The sequence below is a fragment of the Trachinotus anak genome, unplaced genomic scaffold (assembly GCF_046630095.1).
Source record: "Trachinotus anak isolate AG129_WGS33_773 ecotype Australia unplaced genomic scaffold, CSIRO_AGI_Tana_v1 ptg000021l, whole genome shotgun sequence".
NCBI classification, from domain to species: Eukaryota; Metazoa; Chordata; class Actinopteri; order Carangiformes; family Carangidae; genus Trachinotus; species Trachinotus anak.
The window spans coordinates 14,121,742-14,140,193 of NW_027273872.1; the positions used below are offsets into that span (position 1 = coordinate 14,121,742).

At 41.3% G+C, this 18,452-nt stretch overlaps 3 protein-coding genes across 5 annotated transcripts; 1 reads left to right on the top strand and 2 right to left on the bottom strand.

Annotated features, from left to right (window-relative positions):
* Window positions 1–1,065: 1,065 nt before the first annotated feature.
* On the bottom strand, window positions 1,066–4,402 carry ran (RAN, member RAS oncogene family). 2 transcript variants are annotated; one of them, XM_071506748.1, is made up of 7 exons: window positions 4,296–4,402; window positions 3,305–3,353; window positions 3,075–3,159; window positions 2,223–2,348; window positions 1,910–2,097; window positions 1,613–1,783; window positions 1,066–1,444 (listed from the first exon to the last, which is right to left on the bottom strand). In XM_071506748.1, exons 2-7 carry the CDS (start codon window positions 3,338–3,340, stop codon window positions 1,400–1,402), a joined length of 651 nt encoding a protein of 216 aa, XP_071362849.1. In that variant the 5' UTR covers window positions 3,341–3,353; window positions 4,296–4,402; the 3' UTR covers window positions 1,066–1,399. The 2 variants fall into 2 exon arrangements, with proteins under 2 accessions (XP_071362849.1, XP_071362850.1); XM_071506749.1 differs by lacking the exon at window positions 4,296–4,402 and adding an exon at window positions 3,462–3,824.
* On the top strand, window positions 3,806–18,346 carry tbc1d10c (TBC1 domain family, member 10C). Of its 2 annotated transcripts, none has more exons than XM_071506743.1 (10): window positions 3,806–3,943; window positions 10,850–10,990; window positions 12,764–12,863; window positions 13,269–13,376; window positions 13,634–13,740; window positions 14,047–14,161; window positions 14,451–14,516; window positions 14,703–14,892; window positions 15,137–15,294; window positions 15,440–18,346. In XM_071506743.1, exons 2-10 carry the CDS (start codon window positions 10,854–10,856, stop codon window positions 18,113–18,115), a joined length of 3,657 nt encoding a protein of 1,218 aa, XP_071362844.1. In that variant the 5' UTR covers window positions 3,806–3,943; window positions 10,850–10,853; the 3' UTR covers window positions 18,116–18,346. The 2 variants fall into 2 exon arrangements, with proteins under 2 accessions (XP_071362844.1, XP_071362843.1); XM_071506742.1 differs by lacking the exon at window positions 3,806–3,943 and adding an exon at window positions 10,279–10,408.
* On the bottom strand, window positions 5,124–9,885 carry ndufs8b (NADH:ubiquinone oxidoreductase core subunit S8b). The gene is made up of 7 exons (XM_071506750.1): window positions 9,786–9,885; window positions 8,919–8,973; window positions 8,766–8,831; window positions 8,555–8,644; window positions 7,637–7,809; window positions 6,593–6,721; window positions 5,124–5,680 (listed from the first exon to the last, which is right to left on the bottom strand). The coding sequence occupies exons 2-7, from the start codon at window positions 8,971–8,973 to the stop codon at window positions 5,549–5,551; spliced, it is 645 nt and encodes a 214-aa protein (XP_071362851.1). The 5' UTR covers window positions 9,786–9,885; the 3' UTR covers window positions 5,124–5,548.
* Window positions 18,347–18,452: the final 106 nt, after the last annotated feature.

Sequence of the window (18,452 nt, forward strand, 5' to 3'; positions counted from 1 at the left end):
AAGCTGTTGAGCAGGATACAGCACAGGGAAATAGCTCTGGAAATCTTTTCATCTGTTGATCTACTAAAGCTCTATCACTGAGCCCCATTACATGGCCGGATTAACTAGTTTGGGGCCCCTGTTATCTCCCCACCCCCCACCCGCTGGGTATTGTGCATGCACCCTGTCCTCTCCAAGTTTCCATCAGTTTCAGTGGCACACAGCAGAGTACACGTCTCCTTTAATGTATGCCCATGGACCCAACCAGGAGTCCTCAGTTGAAGTTGCACAATCGGAGCCCAAGGTTTTGGGGTCGGTTGCTTTGTGAGAATAGGAACTGAGTGAGCACAGTAAGACGGTGAAGCTCATAAATACAGATTTTGACACGCATCACTGCTCTAGAAAATAGTGACATTAGTTACTTATGATGGGCATGTCTTGGTTAATATATTAAAATATGTGAAAATCCAAATCCCTTCAAATTGCACAACCCACTGACATGCATTGAACCAGGGACAACCAGCCTTGCTTCATTACATTTGATTTTATCTTGTCTGAATGCAAATGGTCTAAAACAGATCCAACTCTTGTGTAGGCCTACTCCTTACAAGATAAGTTCACCCAATTTTACAGAAACAGGCTGTCAATACAAATAGTTCTGGTTTTACTTGCCCGGGTTTTGTAACATCCAGCTCTGCACACATTTTGTGCCATAGAATATATCATGGTTTATCATTTAAATATCCTATTAAGCATTTGTTTAAATCAGTATGGCCTTTAAGTGAGACAAGTTTACAGGTAACATTATGCAAAGAACACGTGTAAATAATAAACAATGATAAATTCCTTTGGCTCTTTCAGTTTAAGGATGCCAGTATACATGCTTGCTCACTGTTGCAGTGTCATGGCTTACCAGGACACTCGAATTGAACAGAGTCTGAGTAGTGATATTAGCAACACCTGTGCCTTTCCTATCATAGCAGCTCAAAATATCATCCACGAGGAAGCTACTGGTGGTCTTTCAACTCCAAGTCTCCCTTTGAGTTCAGGGGAACTGCTGTCCAGGGAAATAAAAACAAATACACGTTATATTGAGAATGTTTTTATTCAAAGTTTACTCCCCTTAGTGCTTCCAGTACACCGTACTACAGCATTATGTGAGCTGGCTAAGTGCAGTGGAGGGTGCTCGATGATGAAGAGTAGCACGTTGCCATGCCAACGACAACACTAGGATGGGGTGCGTCTTATACAGTGAAATCAGAACCACAACTTTTCCACCAAGTTTTTTTTCCTTAGTTTTAAAACAAACAGAAAAATTCAAAAATAAAAAATCTGAAAAGGGATTTTACAGTAAGGGGGCAAGACTCCAACAAATTCCTTTCCACGGTTGGGAGGGAGAGGGGAAAAATCAGGAAACAGGTTAGAGGTCATCTTCTTCATCTGGGAGTGCTGTCTGTGATGCAACCTGGAGAGCAGGAGATAAGACGAATCATTTCAGATTCTCAATGTACCGCTGTGCTCTGCTGAGTTTGCTTTTGAATATTTGGCTTAGGTACAGAAGCCTCTAGATTAGACTGGAAACTGCAACATACAGTAACCTGAACAGACATTGTGCCTCTATGGTCATACTCACTTGAAGCTCTTCCTCATACTTAGCAGCAAGGGATGGGTCCATTTGGACCTCAGGGGGAGCGAGGGCAGGCATTGCCACAAATTCCAGGTTGGGATCCCCAATCAACTTCCTTGCTAGCCACAGGAAGGGCTTCTCGAAGTTATAGTTACTCTTGGCAGAAATGTCGTAGTACTGGGGGGCAGAGCAGTGTATGTCAGTTAGAATCATCATTCAAAGAAAAGCTTTCTATAATTCACATGCAACTTATGTATGCATGAGGGTGGACACATATTGATAACTTTGTGAGCTGAGTTTTACCTGCAGGTTCTTCTTGCGGTGAAAGACAATGCTCTTGGCTTTGACTTTCCTGTCTTTGATGTCGACCTTGTTGCCACAAAGGACGATGGGAATGTTCTCACAGACACGGACCAGGTCACGATGCCAGTTGGGCACGTTCTTATAGGTGACTCGAGAGGTTACATCAAACATGATGATAGCACACTGAGCTGTGGAGGTAACAAATGTTTTTAAACACAATATTTCCAGTAGGGGGTGGTTACATCTAAATGTATAGCACATGGAGAGATAGGTTTAATAACCTGAACAACATGTAAAGGATTATTAGAAGCACCTTGAATGTAGTAGCCATCTCTCAGGCCCCCAAACTTCTCCTGACCAGCTGTGTCCCACACATTGTACTTGATGGCTCCTCTGTTGGTGTGGAACATCAGGGGGTGCACCTCTACCCCCAGAGTAGCTAAAATTACAAGCAAAGAAAAGTTGTATGAGAGAAAGAAAGGTTGAATGTATGATGAAACTCTTATAGGGGGAAAAAGTCATGAAAAGAGAAACACGAATGGGGAAGATTGATATATTGAAAGAAATCATTAAGGACATCAGTGGGGTGGATGTTTAATTGCTTTAACAGCACATAAACAATGAAGTCAATCTGCAGAAATTACACTGCAGTGTCTCTTCGATATTGCCTTACTGGATTAGATTCTTTTCCAAAAGGTGCTCCATAATATATAATTAAACATCCCAGAAGTTGGAACTTAAAAGGAAAAAACATTCTCAATGGGGAGTTGTTACATTTGGGTTTTTTATTTTTTTTATTATTGACCAAAATACACGCTAAGCAGAGCATTTTGGAATTGGAAAGTCAACTTGTCAGTGCTCTCTGGTGGACAAACCACATCATGGTGACACTGTTTCTAAATTATCTCAAAACTAATTCAGCATCTCTGTAGTGTACCATGTTGTTACTCAGCTGATATATACTCCAATACGAATATATCTAATCCCAGAGGGCTCAGTGGATGTCTACATCTTAAGTTTTGACCCAGGGTCTGCTAGTGAGTTGATCTGCTTCTGATTTATGCACAATGGTTTAGTGTAAATGACTAAGCATCAGTCTTGCTACATCTTCACTCATCTGTAACATATTGGGGTGTCATTCACTTCACAACATGGAGGTACTCACCAACATATTTCTTCTCGAACTCCCCTGTAATGTGCCTCTTCACAAAAGTCGTTTTCCCGGTGCCTCCATCTCCCACCAACACCAGCTATGAGCAAGCACAGTTAGTTTAGACTGGTTGATACTGGTTCAGCACAGTAAGCATATATACTGCAAATATCGTCCTCTGAATTTAAAAAGATGGATAAACAACACTTAAGCGATGTCTTCACTGCCACACAACAAACACTTACCTTGAACATGGCCACACACGTTGTCACTTCCGCCATAGTTGCGATTTTTCTGAGTTAAACAAAACAAGGCGGGATAGTTAGCACGTTTTCAGTCCTCCCGTCTGTCTGCTAAGTTAGACAGCAATCAGCATTTTCGGCTAGCGGTGTTAGCAACTACCTGGTTTGATGTAATTATTAGAGAAGTTAACTGTGGGGTAACAGCCGCGGTTTGTTACAGCGTGTTATTTTGACGATTTGAGCGGTTTGCTTTACAACCAGCAGCTTTACTCCACAGCCTGTTACCTAGCGATGCCCGGTTCTAGCATTTTCTATCCGGGCTAACGGCTCGACACGTTTGCATGAAACGTTGACGTTTAATGTTAACGTCCGAATATGTTGAAATCAAATACACACAAAAAGCCTGTGCGGTAAATAATATGAATGAACGCACGGATAGCTCGCTTCTAAAGCCATACTTCAAGACTATCGGTTGCTAGCTGGCTAACAAGCTAACTAACGTTGGTTTGAGTGCGCCATACGAAGCGCGACCGCACTTTTTCTTGTTCGACTGGAACAATCGGGCTGGGAGACCATCTAATGTGTTCCATGCAGCCGCCGACTTAGACAAGAAGCGAAATTCACACATCAAGCTGACTCCAGGTACTCACGTTTTGGTTTTTTTCAGTAATAGTAAATACTCTTGATTAGAGAAATTAAGCGGGTTTCAAGAACAAAGCAGTGGGATGAGGTAGAGCAGTGCTTGCTAACCTCTTAGCCAGCACGGCATGGAAGCCATTCTTTTCATCAAGCTAACGGCTAAGTTAGCCGCTAGTTAACACAAGAAAAATCAATGGCCTAGTCTGGCCGCTCCTTCCTCACATGTCTACACATACAGCGCCATACGGAGCCAAACCATACCTTCAAGTTTGCACTTGTTTTAACTGACTTTCTCGATAAACAAAAACTTGAAATCTGGGATGGGCTGGAGTGAGAGAAGAATATAGAGACTCACCGGTGCTACTGCGAAGAGAGGAAAGAGTAAATGGCTGCGTTCGCGGGAGATTCGGCGTGGACTATGAGTCAGTTTCCGCCCTTATCATGTGACCATCGCAGCGGTAAAAAAAAAAAACTTGTTTGAGTTTAGTGCAAGCGCCCTAGTGTTCACAGAGCATGATTCAGCAGTCTGTCAGTCCCAATTTCACCTCATTAATTTCTGTAAAATATAAAGAAAAATAGCGCATCTCCTATCACAAACTTAGAGGGTGCACTTAGTCAGGTCTTACCAACTCATTTATTATACTTATACCAATTCATGTTCAGGTCTAGATATTAGAGAATAACAAAACAATGTTCACCATAATTTACCTGTTAGCTGTTATGTTACTTTATCCAACCAAATATATTTAGTTTACTGTCAAATAAAACAGAGCTGGAACTAGGCATTGTTATTTATCTACTGTAATCGTGGCTTACAGAAATAATTTAATTAAGTGAAAATCATTATTATTATGCATCTGTTGATTATATTTGGATGAAAAGTATTTTAGTTTTCTGTAAAAGGCATGACTATTACAAATTCCCAGAGTCTAAAGTCTTTAAGTTGCTTGTTTTGTTCAACCAATAGTCCAAAACTGTCCAAAAAAGATACTTATGGTGATACAACAACAAATAACAGCAAGTCCTCACACACTGAAAGCTAGATCCAGAGATTTTTGGCATTTTTGTTTGATAGATGTATCAAATTATTAATTAAATATTAAAACTATTGGCAATTACTATTCTGTCAATCAACTAATTGTTTCAGCACCAATTTTAATACCACAGGTAAATGAATGAAGAGTTTAAGTTTGAAAACATAATTTATTTCACTTTCTTAAATAGCATCAGCAACATTACATAAATATACTCCTTCAGAAATGTCCTACCTGTGAAAGCAGATAAATCATGCTTTTAAAGTGCAGCAGAAAATAGTCTATCATAGACATGTGCATAGGGTACATGGGTTACAGGTTATTCAATCCACATCACGCAGTGCAGTATCATCCATCTTTCAAACACAAGACAAAAATTGTGCGTTTTTATATTTTTTCTCAGCTCTGACAACAGAATCTGAGGCTGCAAGGCTTTACTGCTCATACAGTATGTAACTCATTGAAAAATCTTTAAAGCTACAAGTAATCTCTTAAGTGCAAAGAATGATGATAAGATACACAATTTTCATGTGTGACATATCTTTTTGGTCAGTGTGCAGATATGACAATCAATCTATCTGTACAGGTAGTCTGCCTGTATGTTGGCTGCTATCTCAGCCTCCCATCGGTCCCCATTGTTGAGCAGCTTCTCCTTGTTGTATAGCAGCTCCTCATGGGTCTCTGTGGAGAACTCAAAGTTTGGACCCTGAGGGAGGAATTGACAAAAAAATAAAAATTAAAAGGTCTGTAGGTCTAAATGCACACAGATGACATTAGTTTCATGTTCTATAACAGGTTCTTGATGGTGGGTTGAGTGTATGGTTTGATTACAGTAGATAAATAACTTTCCATTTTGTGGAAGATAGGGATTAAATTTAAGATAAATAATCTGCATAATCATCTCTATTTTTTGTTTTGGTTTAACTGAGCATATGCCATGCCTTTAGTTCTTGTGCCAAACAGTAAAAATACACTGTACCATAGGCATGGTTCAGTACACCCTAATGGTACAATAATTCAACAGTTCATCTCAAGATTTCAAGTTCCTCTGTTAAGGCTTCAATATGCTTCAATCAAACTAGGTAGTGTCGCATGATTATGTCTAAAGGCAAAAATGATTGGAATGGGCAAAATTGAAAGCTGGCTAAAGGGAGGAGGCACTCATTGTGTTGCTTTTATGGATGAAAAGTTGTACACTATAAGTGGCAGAGGTAGTTGTGAAAAGAATGAAATCTCCACAAATCTGACCAATCACAGGTGTAATTGTCAGATTGTCTGATTAGAAAAGTTACAAGTTTGTGCTGTCAAAGAGGAGGTTTTTACGCCTGTTTAAAGATCCTCCAAGCATTTTGTTTGAAGCATATTGAGGCCTAGAGTGTTGTGTACTTATGTGTAAGCATGCAGTGTAAATAAATACTGGGCATGTAAATGTGAAACTGATACTCACCTCTGTGAGAAAATTTGCCAAAAGGTTCTCGTGGCACAAAACTTGAAAATATCCTATTCATTAAATACATTTTTACATACATTTTTAAATATAATATGTAAATACAGTTTACGCTGCCAACAGCCACCTTGGTTCAGTGCCATACAACTTGTGGTCTAAGCTTATTCTCACCTCCACAATGGCATCAACAGGACAAGCTTCCTGGCAGAAGCCACAGTAGATACACTTGGTCATATCGATGTCATAGCGTGTAGTTCTCCTGCTGCCATCAGCCCGAGTCTCAGCCTCAATTGTGATTGCCTGGGTTCCACACAGGCAGGAAAGTGAGGAGACAAAACCAGAGTCAGACAAGACAGATGGAGATTTCAGCATTGAATTTGTCACAGCCTTAGCAGCAGGGATCGTGAGATTCAATGGGTGCAGGATTGGGTTGAATTTACTAGTCTGTAGAATTAAATCATAGCATCAACAGAAAACAGGATGTACTTTAGGTATGACGTGAATAGTATTAGTGGCATGAATACTGCCACACACTTTATAAGATAAACAGTTTTTTTGACATTTGTGCATAAAAGCTGACTTTGTCTTTGTTTTTTGTGTGTGTTTGTGTTTGAGAGAGAGAGAGAGAGAATTTGGTCGTATAAATTGAACACTATATTGCACAATGTAAAGTCCAGGTCTGCATCAGAAAAGTACAGACAAACAGTCACTGATATGTGATGAAGGCTCACCGCTTTTGTTTTCCCATATGCACAAAAAGGGATTGATGTAAGATGATTTTCCCCTTAGATTTGATGTCTTAAAGCATCCCACATTTGTTGTGTCTGCTGCTACCAGAGGACAGTATTTTGAACACCCTACAGTGAGAACAGCTCAGAATATGCATCCACTAACATAAAGTGAGGACAAAAATGAAGAAAGGAAACAATAAAGAGCTGCTGATAATGCATCATAGTCCCTAAAAGTCAAAAAGGGTTGATCTACCAAGTGTGTGCACTGCTAATTGTATCTCTATGAAATTACTTATGCCTGTTTTTTGCCATTCAAAAAACAAAGATAAATTCTTGGGCTTTATTTTGAAAAGTGAAAAGCAAAAGTAACAAGTTGTCTTGATGCAGTCTGTGACCTTTGATTTAGAAAGCTGCAACATAAATAAACTTCAGGGTAATATGGCTCTGTGTTTATAGCAGGTACTGTCAGTGTGTTTGTGTTCACCTGAGCAGGGCAGATGGCCTCACACAGCTTACAGGCAATGCAGCGCTCCTCTCCATTCGGGTAGCGGCGGAGGGCGTGCTCTCCACGGAAGCGGGGTGACAGAGGTCCCTTCTCAAATGGGTAGTTGATGGTGGCAGGTTCACGGAACAAGTAACTCATAGTCATCGCCAAACCTGCAGGGAGGTTTTGCCGTAGCATCAAAGAGAGTGATGTCTCATGTTAAGTACAGTGCTGGTTTTATTCTATATTTTTTTATTGTCAAATCCCATGAAAAGACAAACCTGTCAGTCCATCACTCATCACTTTCCAATTTCTGCCCTGACTGTAGCACATAGCACTCGCCCCCTTTTGTTTGTACACAACTTCAATCTTTTAAAAACAGGTCATAAATATTTCATTTTTATAAAAAGTAGTATGATTTCCTAAAACCACTGTTGTTTTCTAGCAAATGTGATTAAATAGTGCATTTGTGAGGGGCTTGTAAATAATGCAAAAAGGGCGTTTTATGTGGACTCTTATTAAACCTTTACAAACTTGACAATTCAGATCTTCATTGTATTATTGGTAATGTGTTGTTACTGATTCACTTGGATTACTGCATATTTACACTCTTTACATCAAGGATAACAACAGATTTTATATTTGATGTCCTCCCTCTCATAAAGTCAAATAAACTAATTAGCTCATTGTAATGAAAAAAACAAGAGCGTGGCTCTTTATGTGTTTTTAATAGAGGAGGAATAAGATATTGGATTTTGACTACACAGACAATACTTGTTAGCAGGATAAATCAATTGCTGGTTCATGCCTTTTCATGAGATTTGGTCACAATAATAAAAATATAGAATATCATTAGGCTTATCTTCTAACCCTGCACATGACATGGGCTATCTGCATAGAAATCACAGTATGTGAGACCTCTAAAAAGTTCAGTCCAAAGGAGGGTTGTGGCAGCCCGGTCAGTGATGGACCTCAGGTCTGTCGGCAGCTCCTGAGCATTCACATACTCTGCAGGTAGAATAGAGGGAGACAGGGGTGTATGGTCAGATCACTCCAAACCATGGCCACATGTCTTCTCTCCATTGAGGATGTCATATATGCACAGCTATTGGTTTGCAGCAGTACTTACTATAGCCCTCTCTGTGTGAGCTGAGACTAAATGGGCGCATGATGCCAGGACCATATCCCAGCGTGCCTGGAGATACATACAAATGTAATGTGACAATGCTTCATTTTGTGCGTATAGATATTATCTTCACCATGACACCTGTTTCAGTAGTACCTTGCTTCGAGTAGCAGTGGAGAAGACGCAGACTCACTGTAGTAACGTTGGACATCTGAACAAAAAAGGTAGTGGAAAAGCAAACTGAAACAGCTGAAACACGTTAGAGGAACTAAAATGTGCACAGTAGAGGGAAGCGGCCCTTCATTGAGAACAAGGGAGGGAGGGAGGGAGGCTATCAGCTGACTAAGCACAACCATCCTGTAATCTTGCGCCCCAAATCCCCGCTGTTACGTCAGCGGTTTGCCACTTTTAAGGCATTCCATGAGAATGGGAAAATCGACAACTGTCCAACCCAGTTCATACGATTAAGCAGCGTTAACGCGTTAGTCGCCATTACTAGACCAGCTGTCACCAGTTAACTCTGTAATATTAACAGAAAGTCTCCCGAATTAGTTATTTTATTGTGTTACATATGGTAAGCATTTATTAACAAGTGAAAACAAATTTAACCACGCTGTAGTATACATATCTGATTTTAATCAGCTGACTTGTTTTTATTAGTGTTAACATAATGATGCTCTGGTTGCCTCATTTTCTCAACCGACAAGGGATGCTTGTTCACAGCAGTGAAAATAACCGTTAGCTAAATGTAGCTTCCCGGTTACTAATTTTAGCAAACGTGTTTATTTGGTTATTTACATTAATTTACACGTTCGTCATACCGAGGTCTAAATCCTGTCTTGGTAATTTACCACAATTAGGTCGCTCACCAACTTCACTGTCAGAGGACTTAGTTAATTCAGGGTAATTTAACAGAAAACGAATAACAGCTCAATGAACACAATAGATTTCCTATTACCGAAGCCTAAAATGACTGGCGACAATAACCAGTTCGTCTTTATAATTATCTTCCACTAGACTTACCTTTCTCAAGTTTTAGGTGAGCAGTAACAGACGGCGGTCCCTGAACTGCGCAGTCGTATTTATGCTGCATTCAGGTGCGCCTCGTTAATCTCCCATTCTTGGAGAGGAAATAGCAAAAACATTGCACTCTTGATGATATTTTTTACTTTATTTAAATTACTTCTGGGCTCGTATAATTGCACTATTTTCTACAGCAATCAAAAATGACATAAACATTGTCCAGACAAGAGGAAGCCCATTTAAGGACACAATCAGCAGAACATATTCATTTACTCACTCTGATGTCATGTTTGATGAATCATGATTATCACTTCCATGACAGCTAAAAATAAGACTTTATTCCATAAATAGTCAATTTTACTGCTATAGCAGTTTACAGCGTTTGACAAAGGGAAGTTGATTTCCACCATGCAGTCATCATGCATTTGTAATACTGACAGATAGAGGCAGAGGGAGGGAGGGGGAGAGAGAGAGAGAGAGAGAGAGAGAGAGAGAGAGAGAGAGAGAGAGAGAGCAAATGAGCAAGAGAGAGAGAGGAAGTTTGTCTTCCTCTCTCATCACTGGAGTATCTCACACTTCACCTCTTCGGCAACGAGTGCTTAAACATGACGGAAATGTAAAAGGTAACTTTGTTTAGATGCATATTTTAAGAGTTTTAATAACTGTGCTCTAGGTTTGGCCATATCTTCTTGGTTTGTGGTTGAAGGACAGGAAGTTGACTTAGACTACTTTACACTAATGTTAAAAAACTGAGGCAGTCGAGCTCATAACCTTGGCTCGATTCAGAGACGTGTTAAAACATGAACTTGTACATGTACTTAAAATCTTATGAAGTACAGCAAAACAATTCTTATTGAGCATCAAGACAAATACTTTGTATGCTATTAACTACTATTGCTGTTTTTGGTTGGGTTTAAGGTTTTGCACATCTTTGATATTTCTACCTGTGGAAGGCACTGTAAAGTCACAAATCTCTGAGGCAGACTCACACCAGATTCACATAGTCGTGACGATAGAGTAGACAGGCATATGGTGAATAACGAGAGCCTCTTCTTCTCTATCAGTAAGATGTTGAGTCCATCGAGTCCATCCCAGAAGAACCCCAGTGAAGAGGACAGCTCTGGATCTGATGCGGGGTCAGAGGTCAGTGTGGAGCCTGAGACAGACCGGTTTGGCTTCATTCTGACCAATGGATCCACAGCAGGGTGAGCAGTTCCACATGTGTGCTTGTCTACTGTTCATGTACTGTTATTGAGGTTGGCACAGTTATCACAACCAGATATTCTGTTTCTCTGTTTTCATATCTGTGTTTAAGGAGACGTCAAATGCTAGAGACAAAGTTAGGCTGAGGTTGCTGTTGAAATTTGTGAAATTAAAACTGTTATTATTAAACTGTGTCTCAAGGTAGATAAGACTCTAGAAAGTCCAACATTTATAAAAATACAGACCCTATAGAGACAAAATCAAACACATATAGTACAAGAAACACACAGTGAGGTCTAAAAATATAAGTCCATTACAATGATGTATTTATTTTAAACAAAATATTATTTGTGATCATATTGAAACTGATTTGTAAGGTTTTCATACATATAATGTACATATACATATTTCAGTCAACAATAAAGCAATGTATGTATGTTCCTACTACTATGATCTGATGATTAACAATTAATACTAGCTAGTGCTGTATAATAGTATGGTCTTTCATGTCTATGTCTATGGCTTGTGACCCCTTAAAATAAATCAAGCCGTGGTCCCTCATTACAGGTTATGGTCTTAGGGTGGATGTGAGCTGCTTGTGCTTTTCAGATTTAAGATAGATATTTTCCAGTAGTGAGTCCCAGAAGAAATTATTCAAAACTATATGTTCCCCTGAATACTGACAAACCATCCGATTAGAAGACTGCAGTCTCTGACAGGCCGCACAAACTTTGTTCCAAAGAAGGCCACATATTTCTACAGAGACCACATCATCTGGAACCAGTATATTTATTTGAGAATAAAAATGCTCAGTGTTAATGAGCAGAGAGAGCTAAACAGAACAAAACGTTTTTGCTAAAGAGTGAAAGAAAGCCTTGTTTACTCACGAAGGAAAGTTTGAACTTCACTGCACTGTTAACCGTGAGCTCAAATGAAGAGACAGCCACATGAAAAGGTCAAAAAGGCAGTGCAAAAAAACCTGCAGTTGAACATGTTGGCAGAAATATTCATAAGTGTTTTTTATAGGGTCATCGACAAACTGCCCTGTGTTGAAGAGAGGCATCCCAATCTGCAGTGACGTCAAATTGAACGATGAGGCTTAATTCTAAAGCAGGATAGAAAGCTTTAACACAAAATTGTGTCGGGCCTGTTTGAGGTCCAAGGAAGAGACCCAACTTATATTACAATAGCTACATTATAATACACTCTGGGGATACTTTTTACTTTTTAATTATCCAGAAACATGTAAAATTCATGCCGTAGAGAGTACAAACTGTAATTAGGATAGTTTACATGAAAAATACTGAACACTTATACTTTCAGACAATACAAGCAAACTCTGACAGAATCAACTGACTACATATTTACGTTACATTCAAACAAGAATGAAACTAAAAATTTTGGTGGTGGGCTGTAGATAAAGCAATGTAAAATCAGGATAAGACCAACTTAACAAACAGTTACCTGTCACCTTCACATTTTCCTCATTGATAACATCCTGACCTGTTGCCATGGAGACTTCACACTGCTAACGTGTGGTTTTCCTGTTTCCTGTCTTGTTTTTCAGAGCACTGCCTGTCTGTAATGACAACACACAAAAGTGCACGCAGAAATGCTGCACGATGACTGAAAGGTCTCCTGTTAACTGCTTTGAGAGCCTTAGTGCTCTACAGTCAATGGATGAGACACACAGAAGGCGTTCATTACTGTAGGAATACGGCTGTTACATGTTTTAAAAATACTTACCTCGTGTTTTGTGTGCTGTTTTGTGTCAGGAGTGTGGGCCCACCCCCGGAGTTGGTCAGGCAGAGGGAGACCAAGTGGATCAACATCATCCTCCAATGGGACCGCATGTTGCTGAAGAAGACCAGTAAGGTGTGTCCCATCTCAGACACTTACAGCCATTAAATGTCAACTCCCAGACTGAATGAAGGATGAGAGGCCTTTTCCACAGAATACAGAGAAAAAAATTCTAATTCATAGTAAATGATCTGGATCTGCCACAGAATTAATTGGGTTCTTCCCTGGCCCATACCCCATCCCACAGCCAAGTTCAGCGCCACTCAGTTAAGTATTTTTTGCATAATCCTGCTGACAAACAAACAAACAAACGGACACGGGTGAAAACTCCATCTTGGTTTTGTAATGCATTACTGGGACACTTTTCCTATTATGACAAGTCAAAATGTCTGCTATGAAAAGGGCCTTTCATACTGTCAACTGCTAATACAGACTCACGTTGCTGTTGTCATTCGTTTATGACTGCATCTCTCTCTTCAGGTCAAAGTGCAGTGTCAGAAAGGCATCCCTGCCTCGCTCAGAGCAAAGTGCTGGCCTCTGCTGTGTGCAGCCACTATAAGGATGAAACAAAATGAAAACCTCTATGAGGCAAGAAAACCTGTTGCAAATTATGCAGTAGAACAAGTTCAGAAACAATTAGTTGTTAAATTGATTAAAATGTAGATGAAAAGATGAATTATTCAGAGCTGACAATCAAGTAATTGTTTATGTTGTTTATCAAGCAAATGTGAGACATTTTTCAGCTTTCCAATCGTGAGAATTGTTTGCTGCTATTCTCAGTTTTATTATCACATTTAACCCACATTTATAGATGTTTCACTTCGGTATTTTTGTTTCTGTGCCAGTCTCTGGACTCACAGCCTGCTCTGCAGAGCTGGGTGGATGTGATTGAAAGAGACCTGGACCGGCAGTTCCCCTTCCACGAAATGTTCCTCTCCAAGGATGGACATGGGTAGAAAACATTAAAACTTATGCTTGTTTCTGTTGAGTTGATAGCTGTAGAACAGTCCTGCAGTTTGTTTAGCACACCTTTGCTACTTCCACCCCCATCTCTGCATTCCTGCTGTCTCTGTGTCTGGGGTAAAATGAAAGTTATCACTTCATTAAGACTAGAAAATAGACAGTGATATAATCTGCTGTATTTTAACTTTGTAAACTCGCCTCTCTAATCAAATGTGGGTTTCACTGAAACATAATCATGAGTTTTAAACTTGTGGTTAATGTGTCTGACTGTTGTGGTGCGTGTGTCTGTGTGTAGGCAGCGTGGTTTGTTCCGGGTGTTGAAAGCATACACTCAATACCAACCAGAAGAGGGTTACTGCCAGGCACAGGGGCCTGTGGCGGCAGTGCTGCTGATGAACATGCCTGCAGAGGTAGCAAGCAACTATAAATTTACCCCTCTGTTAAATAAAGATGTTGCTAACCAATCTCAAAAAGATTTCATTAGTGTGGATTTCACTGGAGAAACAAAAACTCTTTTCAGATTTTGAATGTGTACCACTGTTACTGTCATCTGTCTATTAAAATACTGGCATCTTGGCACTTTGTCACACAGCACAAACACTGGCCCAGAGGCATAAATACCTTGGTTGTAATAGGGTAATAAATGTTCAAAAAATTAGCTATTGTGCCGCTAATGTTCACCTCATGTAACCCCGGCAGGAGGCGTTCTGGTGCTTGGTGCAGATCAGTGAGCAGTACCTGCCTGGATACTACAGCCCTCTGTTGGTGAGGACATGCACGTTACCACACAAGAACACAATAAACCTGATACCTTCAAACCTGTTTAGCTTCCCATACACAGATATTTCAAATATAGGACAGTGAATTTGTAAATTTTTGTGAGCTTGTGCTATGAGTTAGCCCCACTTTAGCAAAAATGCTAATGGAGCCGTCCATGCCTGGTGTGTGTAGGAGGGGGTCCTGTTTGATGCAGGCATGCTGACCTGGGTCTTGAAAAGGACATGTCCAGCTGTGCACAAACATCTGCAGCACCATGGAGTGGAGCCCCTCATGTTTGCCACTGACTGGCTGATGTGTCTGTTCACACGCCACCTGCCCTTCAACACTCTGCTCCGAGTCTGGGATCTGTTTTTCTGCTATGGTACATTCTCCACATAGGCTGATACAAATTACATTTTTTCCAAAAAAGAGGAAACTAAATGTGTTATTTTTTCAGACGCAATAATGTGTCTATCATAATTGTGCTATATTGATTTGCAGAATATTGAAATATAATAATAATGAAATAATTTACAGCATGTGATGGGTTTGATATGGCTACCACCGTTCCCCCGGTGTTCATTGTACCTCTCTGCTCGTGCTTACCTCTCGGCTCTTCTGTGCAGGGGTGCGGGTGCTGCTCCAGGTGGCGGTGGTGCTTGTGCGTCGGGTGCTGGGTCGTGCTGAGCAGAGGAAGCAGTGCCAGGGCCAGATGGAGACTCTGGAGAGGCTGAGAGGCGTCAGGGAGGAGGTCCAAGAAGAAGACGATGCTTTTATAGCAGAGGTAATAAACTGCTGAAATGATGTTCCAGCCTGTGTTGGCTGCCATAAACTGGAATTACACCCACATCAACTTTCATGCATTTTCATTCATGCATTTGCAACCTCTACCTCTATAATGTTTGCCCCTCCTGTCCCTGCACTCTCAGGTGTGCTCAGTGCCTCTGTCAGCCAGAGATCTGGAGAAACAGACGGAGAAGGAGCTAAATAAATGGAGGAAAGAAAGACCCTCATCCACCTTTGACCCCAGAGGCCGCTGTCAGGGATACCGGATGGCATGGGCGAGGGCTCGACATAGTGAGGAAGAACGGGACAGGAAACAGAGAGAGAAAGGAAACCTGTCTGTCCCCCTTTCTCGCTCGGCCTCCACTCTGTCACTGTCTCCTTCGCTCCTTCACAAGAGGTTGAGGAAAGGGGGAAAAGCTAACCCAGGTGAGTGGGAAGGCGGTGGTAAAGTTGTGAGGCATCTTTCAATGGGAGCAAAAGAGGACTGGAGAAACTGGAATGAGTTTAATTTTAAGAAGGTGCAGGGCGTTCAGGAGGAGGAGGATGCTGAGGAACACAAAAAACAGAGTGAGTCGAAACTAACAGAACAAACTGAGGAGAAAGAACGTTTAGAGGAGCCTAAAAAGATGGACAAAGTCCAAAACACACCAACAGAGCACATGGAAGCAACAGTGACAGTTAAAGAACAGATTGAACCAGTCAAAATTAAAATCACTGAAAGAGAGGAAAGCCAACCCAAAGAAACAGAGGACGACAAAGCTTCTTCAGAACAGACAGAAGAAACAAATGAGGAGACAGAACCAAGCCACGGTCCAGCCAAAGATCAGACTGCTGAAAATATTCCTCAGCCCACTGAACAGGGAGAAGAGCTGGACTCTTCCGGACAGTCACAAGTCCTGGAACAACAGAATGATGAAGGCCAGGACCAGGATATTGAGGCCAAAGACACAAAGGAGGAGGCAGACGAACAACTGTCTGAAAGTGAACATTCCGCTGCTGTGGAGGAAAATCAGAGGGAGATACAGAAAGATGCTGATGCAGACACACACGCTGACGAAGAAATTCACACAAGTGTAGACTCAAGTCAAGAACAGATGATTGAGGCTGACATGAAACCAGAAGAGAGTACAGAAAGTAAACATGAGCAACAGACACAGATGGACACCTTCACAGAAGTCTCAGAAACAACAGCTGAGACAAGTCCCAGCTCAGAGACAAACAGCAACACTGAAGCAGGAAATTTCACAGACCCAGATCTAATAGAGATAGAGACACAGGACGAAGTGACCACAGAGACAGACAAAAGCTCACAAGGTGATGCAACTGAAGTAAAATACCATAGCACTGAGTCATTAGCAGAAACTGAGTTCGGAAAAGAGTGCCACACCCAAACAGAGACAGAAACTGAAGAAAAGGTAGAGGAAGACCCATCTACACAGGATGAATCAGAGACTGAAGAAGAACAAATAGATTCAGAACACATAGATTCAAAGACAGAGACTAAGACAGAAGCGGAAACGTTAATCCTGTTTTCACCTGAATGCATCCAACAGGAGGACACTGGTGTAGTGGCTGACACAGAAGATAAAGCAGAAATACCGGTTGCAGATGACACAGTGAAAGAGTCAAGTGAAGCATTTACTCATTGCTCAGAGACAGAGTGTGATACAGTCACATCTGAACCCACACTGGAAAAAAAAGAAGCAATTTTGACTGTGCACTCAGAGGCACAGGTTGACAACGGTCAAACACAAGAAGAGGAAACATCAACTGAAACTCAGATAAATGTGGAGACTCCAGACTCTGTAGCACCCCCAGAGGAGGAGGAGACTTCAAAGCAGGCTGAAGAAGCAGTGAATCTCACCACCGAGCCTGATGGGAAAACGAGTTTAGTAGAAATGAATACCTCTGAGGAACCTGCACCTGAAGAACCAAGTGGCCAGGCCACTGCAGGTCCTTCAGAGGAGGAAGAAAACACAGAAAATGTTCAAGAAAACACTGTAGGAGAGGATGACGTCTTCATATCTACTCCTGACGTGACAGACAGTCCACAAATTGACAGTGACTCACATGTCAAAAATACAGATGGTTCTCCGACTGAGCCAAATAACAGCGGCCTGACACAAGCCTCTGGGCACCGTAGTAACCGGTCTTCTGGTGATTTCTGTGTCCGCAAGTCTTCCAGCTCCCGTGGGTCCAGGTTAGCGCGTAGGCTCTCAGAAGATCTCTTCACCGTCCCACAGAAAACTAGCCAATCACAACCTGTTACTAATCTCCCTGAAGTTAAACACACTGAACCACCGTCCAATCCTGGAGCTATAAACCCAACAGAAACCCCTCCGGATGAGTCTTTAAAAGCTGCCTCGCCACTGTCTACAGAAGTGACAGAGGGGAGAGAGGAAGAGCAGGAGCCACCTGCCACCCCTAAACGTTTTGGTCTCTTCCGCAGACTACGAGGAGAGCAGCCCAAAAAGGCAAAGAAAAAAGGGGCACAGAAAATGCAAGTCCCCAAAATCTTGATTCAGGACTTCAGTGATGGAACTGGGACGGGGAAAGTGGTTGAAGAAGAGGAGGAGAAACTTAGCTCCAGGGAGAGGAGGAGGAGGCGGAGGGAGCGAGAGAGAAAGGAGAAAGAGGAAGAGAGGTTGAGGAAGAAGAAAGAAAAGGAGATGGAGAAGGAGAGGGAGCGAGAGAGGAGGAAACCACAGACGAGGGGGAAAAGTTTTCAAGTCCAAGAGAAAGGTGATCCGTCTCAATCTGCAAAGACTGGCTCACAGACGCTTAGAAATTCTACTTCTTATGCTGAATCTTACTTTTGACAAACATTTGTAATAGTACCTGGAGGGATGAGGTCTGAAGCATATGCACATGGTCATCGTTGTAGCTTTTGATTAGTCTCAATGGTACATTTTAAGCAGTGTAAGAAGTGGAAGATAAGACATTTAAATAGTCTGCATCACGGTAATAGCTGCATATAATGTGATAAAAAATGTGGGGCATTGTTTACAGCCATGTTTTTGCTGCACTTTATTAAAAGCTTTAACTGTAAACCATGTTGTCCAGACCTCATCCTTCCAGATCCTGTCTCCTATCTGTTGAGTCACTGGTTTGAGAAGCAGACAATCCCCTCATCCTACATCTTTGTTATACTTGAAC